The 14,204-nt window shown below is 34.2% G+C and overlaps 1 protein-coding gene across 6 annotated transcripts in view; it reads right to left on the bottom strand.

Annotated features, from left to right (window-relative positions):
* Positions 1–14,204, bottom strand: part of CNTLN (centlein) — a gene marked incomplete at its 5' end in the record, with an annotated part of 188,269 nt that overhangs the window by 85,597 nt on the left and 88,468 nt on the right. For all 6 annotated transcript variants that reach the window (XM_081151643.1, XM_081151645.1, XM_081151644.1 and 3 more), the window contains 2 exons: positions 11,237–11,356; positions 12,707–12,828. In XM_081151643.1, coding sequence (XP_081007769.1) covers positions 11,237–11,356; positions 12,707–12,828 — 242 coding nt within the window. The remainder of the gene's footprint in view (positions 1–11,236; positions 11,357–12,706; positions 12,829–14,204) is intronic.

The following is a 14,204-nucleotide window of genomic DNA, read 5'->3' as shown; positions in this document are numbered from 1 at the left end:
GGACCACAATTCAGAACCCACTTCTTACTGGACAAATTATATAAAATGACTGTATTTAGATGCTGGACAATAAGCAGCAAAGAACTATTATCTCTGAGGAATACAAACTCAACAAAGAGTGAAACCGAGGGTCTTTATAACTGATTAAATTTCATTTTAAATCATAGCCCTAGAAGTTATCCCCCACCCATCCAACTTAGTCTTTTGCCCAGATAACCAGCAACTGCTGAAGCACAGGCCTGACTAAGGGTCACATGGTGGAGACCTCTAGCAGGCTAAAATTAACATCTGGACCTTAAAAATTATGTTTCAGTTCCTGAGCCCTAAGGTGGAATGACCCCCTGGCTGCTTTACCATAAGACTGTGTTAGTGTAGGTAGCTAGTTAGGTATTAACAAGGGAGAATAGAGCCAGACATCTAATTAAGCTGGATTAACTAGGAAGCTACTGCTTCACAGCATCCCAGGGGACAGCCCCATCCTCTGCCAAAGGGATTCAATCCCTGAGTAAGCAGGAGCAGGCAGGAAAGACCAGTTTTCCAATCTCCCTAGGAAACAAGGGATCTGTTCCTGGAAACTACGGGGGGGAAGGGGGGGCGCAGACGGACCAGGGAGGGGGAACTTCCTTTGCTGGGAACATGCACAGTAGAAGCCAAGATGGCACAGGGGGAGGTTCTTCCGCTAAGCACATGCGCAGTACAAGTCAGATGACAAAGCACAGCTTTGAGGCTTGGGCAGTAGGAGCCAAAAGAAGGACCATAAAGGGGAGGATTTTAGCCTGAAAAAAGATCAAATAGGATAAGGGCATGGAACCCTAGGAGATCCAGGAAAGAGAATGGACAGGGTGAGAGCCCAGCACAAGCCAGGGAAGAATAAGGAAAGAGACTGGATAGTTTGAAAGAAAACCTACTCTCTCCCAAGGCCAGGGTAATATATAATCAAAGCTTAACAAAGACCCAGGGGCATTTGTGTGTTCTCTCCATAGCAGCCACATGGGCCTGGGTATGACAGCCAAGCAGGACAAGCACAGCACCAAAGGCTGACCAGACAGGGACAGCGACTGTGCTGGAGTAGTAGAGCCTCAGACGCCAGGCTAACGGCACGGCAGTTCTGGGTTCTGGTGTCTTCATGGGCTTGGTGCAGCCCCAGAGGCTGGACTTCCTCTGCAAGGAGAGGGAGCTGAGCCACCTGCCATGGATGAGACATCAGGAACCTGTGGGCAGTCCTTTATTCCCCTCCATAAATCTTTTTTTTTTTTTTTAAATATATCTTTATTGATTTCAGAAAGAGGAAAGGAGAGGGAGAGAGAGAGATAGAAACATCAATGATGAGAGAGTCATTGATGAAGCCCACAACCGGGCATGTGCCCTGACCGGTAATTGAACCCTGATCGCCTGGATCCTAGGTCGATGCTCAACCGCTGAGCCACGCCCAGCTGGGCTCCCCCCAATAAATCTTGTCACTACCCTTCATCCTCCTGTGCATGTACCCTTGAAATGCATTTCCTGTGACAGTGCAAGAGTCCACTTCCCCCGCAACAACTGGACAGAGGATGCTGGAAAAGAACCGAATGAATGGTTTATTACATACATCTAGCCCACAGTGTCGTGTGATTTTGCGCTATATAATCTGTAATTTACATGCCATCAGAGAGTTGATTTAGATAGACCACTACTTCTCCATCTCTGTATTGACCAATTCAATATCAAACTATTTTTTCTTTCTATACTGCAGACTCCCATTTGTGCATTTTTTTGGGCCAGTACATCCAACCAGGCAGACCCAAGGAAAAACACTGGGGTCCCATTAACAAGAAAGCCCTAAAATGATAGCCCTGACTTCTCCCAGGAGACACTCTTCATACCATGATGCAGGGGAAAAAAGGTCCCACTGAGTTGAAAGAAAGTAGATTGGAGCCCTGGCCAGTACAGCTCAGTTGGCTGAACACTGTCCTGTGCACCAAAAGGTCACCACTTCAATTCCTGGTCAGGGCACATACCTAGGTTGCAGGTTCAAACCCTGGCTGGGAAGTGTATGGGAGGCAACTGGTCAATGTTTCTCTCACATTGATGTTTCTCTCTCTCTCTCCCTTCCTCTCTCTCTTTAATATCAATTAAAACATAATTTTTAAAAAGGAGATTAGAGATTGGGAAGGCTGGAATTTTTGAAGCACCCTACCCAGAAAGGAGAAAGCTACAAAGAGAAAGAACTACAGAAATCTACACAAGAATTATTTTGAGTCTATGGCTAATATTTTGTTGCATATGCATAGTGTGAAACTAAATAAGGCAGGCAGAGAACCACCAGAGCTATAAAGAAAAAAAGAGCTCACACAGCACTGGAAACATTTGAATTGTGAACTAAAAAGGAGAATCTCTGTTGAACAAAAGGGCATTCAAGAAAGAACAGCACAGGGTCATTCTAATGAGTAGGGATAAGTAAGCCTCAGGTAAACTATACCCTAAACCTGTGCTAACAGGAATTCTTCATATATTCTGGATGCTAGTCTTTTGTCCACATAAATGCTACAAATACTCTTTGCACTCTCAAACTTGCCTTTTAATTCATTTAATAATATCTTTGAATGGACATATCTTTTATTTTAATATAGTCCAGCTCATCAATTTTTAGTTTATTTTTAATCATTTTAAAATCTGGTTTAAGAAACCTTCGCCTATTATAAAGTAAAAAAAAAAAAAAAAAAAAATGTTCTGTTTCCCACTGAAAGCTGAATTATTTAATCCTTCACATTTAGGTCAGCAGTCCATCTAGAATTTATTTTTGTGGATGATATAAGGTAAAATAGCCCACTAATTATAACAGCTTTTCAAAACTGAAGTTCTGGGGACTTCTGGCTATACAGTTATATCACCTGATACTTTTGGTTGTTTCCAGTTTTTCATAATTATATATAATGCTGTAGTGAACATCCTTATATATGTGCCTATATGCAACATTGCTTCAGTGTTTTTAACTAGAAGTGTACTTACTGGGACATTGAGTACATACTTCAAAAAACAGAAAAAATATTTCAAACATTAAAAAAAGGCTTCATAAAGAAAAAAAACATTTTAAGACAGACTGAGTTACTGTGACAAACAGACTTATAGAAAGTAACTTGGATAACTTTTCTTAGAAAAATTAAATGGTTATTCACTAAATACTTAAAATTTGCCACATAATTCTTTAAGTAAATACTATGTTATTCTTTAAGTAATTGAAAAATATGTTACATATATTTATATATATTTACATTATATATATATCCTCTCAAATGTATAAAAACAAATTAAGGCAGCAATTAAATTAATTATACCATATGTATGGTGCTGTGATCCAAATGTTTGTATTCCCTAAAATTCATGTTGAAATTCTAACGCCCAAAAGATGATGGTATCAGGAGGTGGGGCCTTTGGGAGGTACTTAGCTTATGAGGGTAGAGAGGTCATGAATGGAATTAGTGCCCTTATAAGAGACCCCAGAGAGCTCCCTTGCCTGTTCCATCACGTGAAAAGAAGACAAGAAATCTGCCACCTGGAAAAAGGCTGAGGACACCCTAATCTCAGACTTCCAGCCCCCAGAAATGTGAGAAATAAATTTGTTGTTTGTAAGCTCCCAGTCTGTGGTATTTTGTTATAGCAACCCAAACAAAGACATATGATCTGAAAAATAAATACCATATGCATATGGTCTTAAATGTATGAAAAAAATTTAAGGTATCAACATCAAAAGTTAATATAAAGAGTTAGAAAATAAAACTGAAATATTGTTTTCCATTTACTCCAGTGAAATATCTGCCAATAGATACAAAATATTATTTTTTCTTAGTCCAAATATCATTAACTGTATAGCAAAATACAATGAAAGTACAACAAAAATATAATAGCCCAAAGGTAGAAACTACCCAAATAGCTATCAACAGGTGAATGAATAAACAAAATGTGGTTTATACATACAATGTAAAATGTTCCACCTTAAAAAGAAAAATAACTCTGACACATGCTAAAACATGGAAAAACCTTGAAGACATTATGACAAATGAAATAAGCCAGACACACACACACAAATATTGTATGATTCCACTTACATGAGGTACCTAGAAAAGGCAAATTCATAGAGACAGAAAGGAGAAAGAGACAAGGACTGAAGGAAAGGGGAATGGGGAGTTATTATTTAATGGGTACAGAGTTTCAATTTGAGAAGGTGAAAATGTTCTGGTGAAGGTAGTACAAAACTGTGAGTATATTTAATAGCACTAGACTGTACACCTGAAAGTCGTTACAATGATAAATTTTATGTTACGTATATTTTACCACAGTAAAAAACATATATCCACCACAATTTTGGTTAATTATAAATATAGCAAACAAAAGTATGAACCATTTCTATACTTTAGCCACACATGGGATGGCGAGAAAGAGGGAGAAAAATGGAAAGGATCAGGGAAAGCACAAACATGGAAAGGCATAGAAGAGCTTTATCTTCATATTAATGAAAGTTTATAACTATATATTTTTGTGCTTACTGATGATTGTTTGTGGTCCCCAGGAAACTAAAGCCCTGTGAGGCCTGGAGCCATGTGCTTTGCTCGTTATTTTACTTCCTGCGCCCAGCATATTTAGAATTAGTGAATGAAAGCACAAACAATACAAAGGGTCACCCACATTCGGTGACATGTAACTAATATTATAAATCTCCACAGTTTAGAGGGCTTTTTAACATATTATTTACTTAGCTAAAATGGTTTACTCACTCGCAGGCCCCAGTACTTTAACAGTATCTTGAGTAAATTATAAAAGCCTGTCTATACAGGTCTTAAGTTGCACCACATCCTGAAGCAATCTACAGACAGAAGAAAGGCGTATGAAGTACTCTGAGCTTTGGGGCTCTAGCTCAGCAATTAATTAGGTTTTGTGCTAATCTTGTGCTGAAACTTCCCACTCTTAAGAGACGAAATTACTTCTGAAGACTCCAATCTCACTGGATGAATTTCTTGTCCCTGATTCTGAATCATAAAGTAACTGAGATTCAAAGCCTGTTGCCACATAGCCATGAGATCTATTGCCTTTCAATGGACCCTGATAACTTGCACAACTCTTGATTACATTAACATCCCTGAACTGAACTTTTCCTTTGCACTAAGGACTGATATACGGAAATTCTCATGTTATTAGTTCATCTCATTAACTCTTACATGTGATCATATAGACTGTTTGTCAAAGCAATAAAAAATATTTCCTGGGAAAACTGGATATTCACATGCAGAAGAATAAAGTTGGACCACTACTTCACACCAAATAAAAAATTAACTAAAAATAAACTGAAGATCTAAATATGAGTTAAACCTATAAAACAGAAGAAAACATGGGTATAAACCTTCATAATCTTGAACTTGGCAATGGCTATACAGATATGACACCAAAAGCATAAGTAACAAAAGAAAAAGTACATAGATTGAACTTCATCTAAATTAAAAACTTTTGTGCATCAAAGGACACTGTCAAGAAAGAAAAGAAACCACCTAGAGAATGGAAAAAATATTCACAAATGTCTAAGAAAAAGAATATGCAAATAATACCACAATAAGATATCACTTCACACTCACTAAGATGGCTATAATTTAAGAGAAAGAAAGAAGAAAAAAAAGAGAAAATAACAAGTATTGACAAAGATGTGGGGAAAGTGGAGCCTTCCCTTAGCAGATTGCTGGTGGGAATATAACATAATACAGCCACTATGAAAACTGTTTGGCAGTTCCTCAAAAAGTAATTCTTTGCAAATATTTGGATTCTCACACTTATTTTCAGTTAAGAAGCAAAAGTGAAGCAGAAAGAGAGAAAAAGAATGTGGGGCTGAGAAAAGTATTTGAAGAAATGATGACCAAAATTTCCCAAATTTGACAATAGGTACAAATCCAGAAATTTAAGAAGCTCTGAGAATCCCAAGCAGGCTTAACCCAAAGAAGTCCATACCAAGACATGTCACAACCAAAACTGTGAAAAGTAAAGAAAAAGGGAAAATATTTGAAAGCATCTAGAGAGTATGATGCATTACCTGTAGAAGAGCAAAGATTCAAATAACAGTATATTTTCCATTAGAAAACATGGAAACCAGAAGGAAATGGTATATTTTTAAATTGCTGAAGACAAGAATTGGTAACTGGGAATTCTCTATCCAGTGAAAATAACCTCCAGGAATGAAGGTGAAATGAAGGCATTTTAGATAAAGAAAAACTGAGAATTTGTTGCTAACTAACACCCCCTAGCAAAAGTCTAAAGGAAAGCTCTTCAAACAGAATTTAAAAATTATTTTTAAAAAATGGAAGGTCAGAAGCAAAGAAATAACAGTGAAAAGAAAAATATCTCTATATAGTTAACAGTAAAATTATAGGCTATCCTTCTTTTGAAATTTTAAAATTATGTTTTAATGTTGAAGCAAAAAGTATAACATTTAATGAGTTTTTCAATGTATTTAGAGAAAATATTTAAGACAATTATATAACAAAGGGGGGGAAGCACAAAGGGATACATATAAAATTAAGGTTTCTACACTCCACCTGAAGTGGTCAAATGTTGATACCAGTAGACTATAATGTTATATGTATAACACTTGGAGCAAACACTAAAAAACTAACTCAGAGGTATACTCCAAAACCCTATAGATAGATAAAAAGGTAATTCTAAAAAAAAATGTTCAAGTAACACATTAGAAAGAAGGAAAAGGGAAGCAAAGGAAACAAACAAAATAATAACATAACAAACTTAGCTCTAAGATATCAATAATGCAAGATATAATGTCAGCATGAAAAATGTAACTTACTCTATACACTAGCAAATAATACCGTTTATAATACATCCAAAATTTAAATACTGGGGTGTTTTTTTTTTTTTACTTTTAAACAATTTTTATTGAATTTACTGGGGTGACATTGGTTAATAAAATTATATAGGTTTCAAGTGTACAATTCTATAATACATCATGTATATACTGTATTGTGTTTACCACCCAAAGTCGTTTCCTTCTGCCACATTTGTCCCCTCTTCTACCTGCCCCCACCCCCTTTCCCTCTGGTAATCGCCATACTGTTGTCTGTATCTAAGAGTTGTTTTTGTTTTTGTTTTCGTTTTGCTTAATTCCTTCACCATTTCATCGATGAAAGAAATCTCAGTTAATTAAGAGACATGCCATATTCATGGAATAGAAGACTCAAAATAGTTAATATGTCCATTCTCTACAAACAGATCTATAGATTTAGCACAATTCCAATCAAGATTTCTACATGATTTTAGTAGCTGCGGTTATTTATTTAACCTATTTTTGCAGCTAAAACTTATATGGAAAAGCAAAGAAAAGCCGTGACAATTCTGAAAAAGAATAAAGCTATTTGACTTACACTAAGTTTAAGACTTCTCAGAAAGTACAGTAACCAAGACAATGTGGTGTTTACTAAAGCTTAGGAATTCAGATTAATGGAATAAAACAGAGTACTGAAATAGGCTGACAGAAATATATTCAGTTGATATTTGACAGTTACAAAGGTGATTTATTGGAGAAAAGCTAGTCTTTTCAAAAATGATGTTACTATTGGACAAAAATTTGCATAAAATATAAAATAAACTTCAACCTGTAATTTACATCCTATACAAATATTAGCTCAAAATGGATCACAGAGGTAAATAGAAAACTTTTAGAAGAAAACATGGGAGAAAATACTTGTGACTTCAGGTCAGAAAAATAGTTATTAGATATGACATCAAAGCCATGATCCACAAAAGAAAAAAATTAATAAATTGAACTTCATCAAAATTAAAACTTTTGTCATTCAAAAGACACTGTTAAGAGAATGAAAAGGTAATCTATAGAGTGGGAGAAAATTTTGCAAACCACATATTTGTCTAAGGACTTATATAAAAACTATATAAAAACAATTATCATTTAATCGACTTAATAACAATCAGTTTTTAATGCGCAAAAGATTTGAACAGACATTCATCAAGGAAGATATAAAGACAGCCTGTAAGCAAGTGAAAAATGATCAATACCATTAGCCATTAGGGAAATGCAAATTAATATCACAATGAGATACCAACACACTAAAAAAAGAATGACAACACTAAGTGCTGACAAGGCTGTGCAGCATCTCAGCTCATAGGCATCCCTGGTGGGAATGAAAAATTGCAGAGCCATTCTGGAAAACAGTTTGGCAATTTCTTACAGAGTTATACATACAGTTACCATATACCAGCAATGCAACTAAGGGTATTTCCCCTAAAGAATCAGAAAGTTATTCTCACACACAAAAAAATGTATAGCAGCACTATTCATAACTGCAAAAAAAAAGAAAAGAGCCAAATGTTCTCCAGGAGATGAATAAACAAACTGTGCATCCATACAATAGAATACCATTTGACAATAAAAAGGAACAAACTGGATGAACCAACATGAATGACTCTCAAAGGCATTTTGAAGAGTGAAAGAAGCCAGTCTCAAAAAGTTAAAGCTAGGATCCCATGCGTATGACATTCTGAAAAAAGACAAAGCTATAGGGAGGAAGAATAAATCAGTGGTTGGCAGGTGTTAGGGGTTTGACTACAAAGGAGCAGAAAAAAGAAATTTTTTTGAGATAATAGAACTAGTTTGTATCCTGATAGTGGTGGTACTCAAATCTATTGTACAGATATACATAAATATACAGGGTGGCCAAAAGTAGGTTTACAGTTGTTTGTATGGAAAAAGACATGCAGGTTATGGTTTTAACAATTGCTTTATTAACTAAAAAGAATGTCACTCATAACTGTAAACCTACTTTTGCGAACCTCTGCATATTTATATTATATAACATACTCTAATGTGTCATAACTCATGACACATATATAGTTTTTATATAAGTCCTTAGACAAATATGTGGTTTGCAAAATTTTCTCCCACTCTATATGCTAAAAAAGTCAATGTACTTTATGTAAATTTTTAAAAAGCAAAACAAATTTTGTCCTCAATAAACAAATTTTAATGAATAAGTCTTGTTTCACCATTATACTTTTAGTTTTTGTTTAACATCATATTTCATTACATTTAATACTGAACATATTTCCAAAGAAGTTCCCTGAGATTAGAAAATGTCTGATGTTCTCATTTCATTCACCTAGCAGAGTACCTATCACAGAGCAGTAGCTCAAATACACTTGTTAAATAAAATAAATGTTTCACAAAAAAACTCAACCCTCCCCTCACAAAACATTATTATATGATTTAAAGTTGATATGTTATTTATCATTCTTTAAAGTTTATCAATCTAAATTTCACTATGTTTAAGTTAAGACATATATATAAATGGCTATCACATAAATGAATTTAAACAAATTTCAGGAAGGAAAAATTCGACACGTTTAGCAATGGCTCAGCATTTAATTCAAAAAGCTACTTGTAAGGTACACACATTGCTGAGTGAACAGACAAGGATTCTAACAGTTCTCTAACTTTCTTAAAAAAGCCTTATTACTTTTTCTTTAGTTCTATTTTCTTCATGAATAAAATAAAGCTAAATAACCCCCACTTATAGCTAATCTCTGCTTGAAATTTTCTTGGATTAGATTTTACAACTAACTAGATTAGGTCTTCTCACTTAATTCACTTTGTCCAAGATTAATTTTCATATATGTAGACAAAAAGAACATTGAAGATTATCAGAGAAAGTATTGATACATACTACAATATGGATAAACATTAAGAAAACATTATGCCAAGTGAAAGAGGCTAGTCACAAAGGAACACAAATTATATAATTCCATTTACATGAAATGTCCAGAACAGGCAAACCTATAGACACAGAGAGTAGATTAGTGGTTACCTAGGGCTGGGAATGGTAGATGGAAGAATTGGGAAGGTGACAGCTAAATGTGTTGGGGTTTTAGGGGGGAGGTTAATGAAAATCTTCTAAAATTTATTGTGATGCACAATTCTTCAAATATACTAAAAGTGATTGACTTGTTCATTTTTATAGTGAGTTACATAGCTTGTGAATTATATCTCAATAAAGCTTTTAAAATTATCAAGGAATATTTCTGGGACAAATCTATAAAATAATTTTCAAGTTAAGAGACTATTATTACATCAAACACTTAGCACTAATAGAGTATAGTACACTTTAAGAGGTAATTGGAAGTATACATTTAAACCTGATATGATCATTTCCTCAAAAGTTTACAACTACACAGAACAGGTGGTAATCAAAAGTTACATGTTTTATTGTATAGTTTATAAAATAAGATTTTGATTTATAGCTAGAAAATTCAATATTAAATTACATTGTACCACACATAATGCTAAGACTAGTAATCTAAAAGACATCCAGGCTTTCCAAAAAATTGCATGGTCTGAATGTAAAAAATTAACTCTAAATGAAGAAATAGTTAAGTAGCAAAAGAGGCTAATTAAGTTCGTCTATCTCCTTTTTGTTTCAAAAAAAGGAAAGTGCTCTTTCTTTCCAAGCTGAATATAATAGCCTGTGAATTACAAGATCAAGGACGCAAACTGTATGTTTTCTAAAATATGAGTATCCTTCATCAAGTTTTATACTTAGGGCAGCTAAAAGACCTATGTGAGGGATCAGCATTAAGCCCAAAGGACAGGCAGTGCACAGCAAGAAAGAAAGAAATTCCCTAGTGTCTTTTGCAGGTCACTACCAAGGACCATGTTAGCAGATCTATACCAGACCCTTAACAGGCAGTTCTGCTGCTACCAGTAATTAGCTTGGACAGCTCTGGCTCCAAGAGTAGCAGCAAGGCTACACCATAATGAGCTCAACTGGGATTAGCAGGACAGGGCAGGGAACCAAGAGAGCTCAGGCATTCTGCATTGCGTATGTATCTAGGAGATCAAACAAGGATGGCTGGCTAGGTTATCCCCTCTCCACCTCATTCCAAAAATGAAGCACGGCAGTGTCTAAAATACAGGCTAATGAAGAGCGACACCTCCAACAGATGAGAGCCACATTAATTAACACAATCCCTAGATCATAATATACAGTTTCAGCTAGAGCTAGCAAATGTGCAACTTGTTATTGCAATATATGTATATATTTTAAAAAGTAGTCCTTTTTTTCCTTTAATTTTATACTGGCATAAAAAAAAGATTATTTCATTTCCAAATTTTCAGAGGCATTTCTCTCATGGGCTTTTAGTCACAAAAACTTTCTCACAAATGTTTATCTAAGTCTATATTGTTAAAAAAGAAACTCACTTTTGAATAATTAGCTCCTGGTTTTCCCTTTTGACATGGGCCAGTTCATTCCATACAGCATCAGAATCTTCTTGTTGAAGTTGTTGAGCATCTGCTCTCTTTATTTTTCTGATTTCAGTCCTGTTTTTTAAAATAGAGTTGCTTTCTTCCTTAACATGTTTTCAAAGTACAATAAAAAGCCATTTAAACATTCCCTAAATTTTAAAAATATCTACTGACCAAATTTCTAATTCAAACCCACTATTTATAGAATGAATTCCCCAAAACCTAGATACATAGAAATTAATAATCCTATATCATAATTTCCTAAAAAGCTAAACTGTTACTATGGAATGTAAACTTTCAAGCGGACACAGGATATTCTATTTCTCTCATTCATTCTACTAGTAATAAAACATACATTGTAGGACTGTCACAGTTTCTAAAAAAAGGGCTATAAGCAATCACCCCAACCAGAATTTGCTACAAACCTACCGAATGTGGTATATTTGCTCTATATTAAAACAAGCTATTATCAGTGAATATGTCAGAAAATAGTTTTCACACTTCTAGTGACTACTAAAAAGTTAGGTGAGCAGTCTAAGCCCAAGAAAAACTGTTTAATCACTGCTTTACTGACAAGCAACATGAAACATTTTCTATTCTTCGAAGGAAAAACTTAGATGTGACAATTATCTACAAAACATGCCAAATGCCCTTTATGTTTTCATTTTCTGTACATAAAACAAACTCTTCCTTTTTATTTTGTAAAAGTGCTGTACTGGCCAATTTAGAAACAGTATTTCTCTATAGAATAGACCAATGTGTACCATCAACATTGCCCTAAAGGATCCATCTCAAAAGATGAGAAGGTAGTAGATTTTCTGTACTCATTCAGTCCTTAGCCCTCTGTTAATACTGTTAACAGGGGAGCCACTTACGACTAACCAAGATCTGAACACCTGTTCAAGAGCAATTGAACTGAGACCGTCAATTCATTCAGATAAGCTGCAGAATAAACTGATGAAGAGTAAAGATTTTCAAATTACATATGAGGCTGAAGCAGTTTTAAGATAGTTAACTATGTATGTGAATTTCCTATTTCTCTCGTCTTTCAATTAAAACATAAATACTTTTTGAGTTATAAATACTGTAACACCAGTATTTTATTTATTTAAAATAGTTTTCAATCAGATGAATATAAACTATTTTTGCTACATTTATTAAGCTACACAGCTGAAATAAAAATGTATACAAGAATTCATAATTACCTACACTAATGATTTCTGCAAACGATAGGAAAACCTACAGTTATTGCTAGCATATTTATCTGTTTTCATTAATTATATTCTCTATTTTAAAATTTACAATAAAGATTTGACTACCAAATAATTTCTTTAAAATCAAACAAAAGCCATTATAACACTTGTATGATGCTACTCCATTCCATTTAATATTTAGGGAAATGCCTTTATGAGCTATGTAACTCACATGCCACTGCCTTCTTCCCACTGTTTTAATTGCTCTTTTACTGCCCTGTAGTTGGTCTGTAACATCTGTAGCCTTTCCTTGTGTTTTTCATAGGCATCTCTTAGCTCATCATTTTCTTGGCTCTATAGAACACAAAAAAGCAAGTACACAAGTTTGAAGAAAGTATTAGTATAATGTTACAAATAAAAGGTTTCCTACTTAAATCTGAAATTTAAAAGAAAATAGCATATAAATATGAATAAATTTATACTACTTATATAACAAGAAGAAAATGAATTCCTGAAGTCACAGAATAGGTTTGCTTAATAAATTCAACTCTCACTGCTTTTGTTAAAAGCTGGTTGAGTAATTTCAAGTTTTTGCTATCAATTTAGCTTTCATCCCGTCATTAATACATACAAATATTTATGAGCCAATCTTACAGATGCTTTATTTTTTTTTATTTTTCAACACAAGGGTTTGTCCATATATTAACCTGATTAGTTTGTTAGTTTTAAGTGCACATATAATTTGTGTAAGTGACTAGTAAGACAAATTCTTCAGCCCATGTATGTATTCATGATTAGTTTGTTATAAGGCACAAGTACTACATAAGAGGAAGAAAATCAGTATGGACCTATGTCAGGAGTAGCGTAGTTTAGCCTTTTGGGTTGTACCATGAAGAATAAATGGGAAAGCTGGGCTTAGTACTGTCAAAGAGGTCATGGATTAGACAGGTCAAACACTATGTGGTTAAACAATTATGTCTCAAATAGAGCACCTGAGATAAATTGTCATTTTTAGATATAACCACAAAATGAACTCATAAAGAGCAAATTTTCAGTTCAGAGGATATATTTACATTACTTATAAACTGTGTTTCACAAAGTAAAATAATTCTTGAGTTTTTTCCCTTGAAAATTTCACATTTGTTTTTTAAACTCCTTTTCATATTTCTGTATGAAGGAACTTGTATACTTATTTAGTGGGGTCAACAGGTACTCTCTAATACTATACTATACTATACTATACTATAGTATACTATACTATACTATACTAATCTAATACTATAGTGAGGTGAGATAAGTAGACACATGGAAGTCAGAAATATCTGAATTCCATTCTTGAAGCTTTCTCCTGTTAGCTGCATGAATAATCTTAAGAACACTATTTAAATTAATTCAACTTCCTTTTTTGTAAAATATTGAAAATGACATAGAGATTTAAATTATGATGACTAAATTAAATGAGCTAACATATAGGTAAAGTCCCTGGCACTGTGACTGCCCAATAGAGGCACAAAGCGCAATGCTGTTATCCTTAATGCTGTTACCATTTAGAAACCAAATTCACTGTTTCCTTGACTATATTTCTCTTATCAATAATAGATAATACTTTATAGAGTTTGCATTATTTTCTTGCAATTCTACCTGCCTCACCAGTATAGATATTTTGTCATTCGACTTTGAATATGTGTCTAAGAGGATAACTTCAGTAATTGTATTAAGTAGTTATTAGG

Source organism: Miniopterus schreibersii (genome assembly GCF_964146895.1).
Source record: "Miniopterus schreibersii genome assembly, chromosome: 11".
NCBI classification, from domain to species: Eukaryota; Metazoa; Chordata; class Mammalia; order Chiroptera; family Miniopteridae; genus Miniopterus; species Miniopterus schreibersii.
The sequence above is the reverse complement of the archived record's forward strand: the minus strand, read 5'-3'. Positions and strand labels throughout refer to the sequence as shown.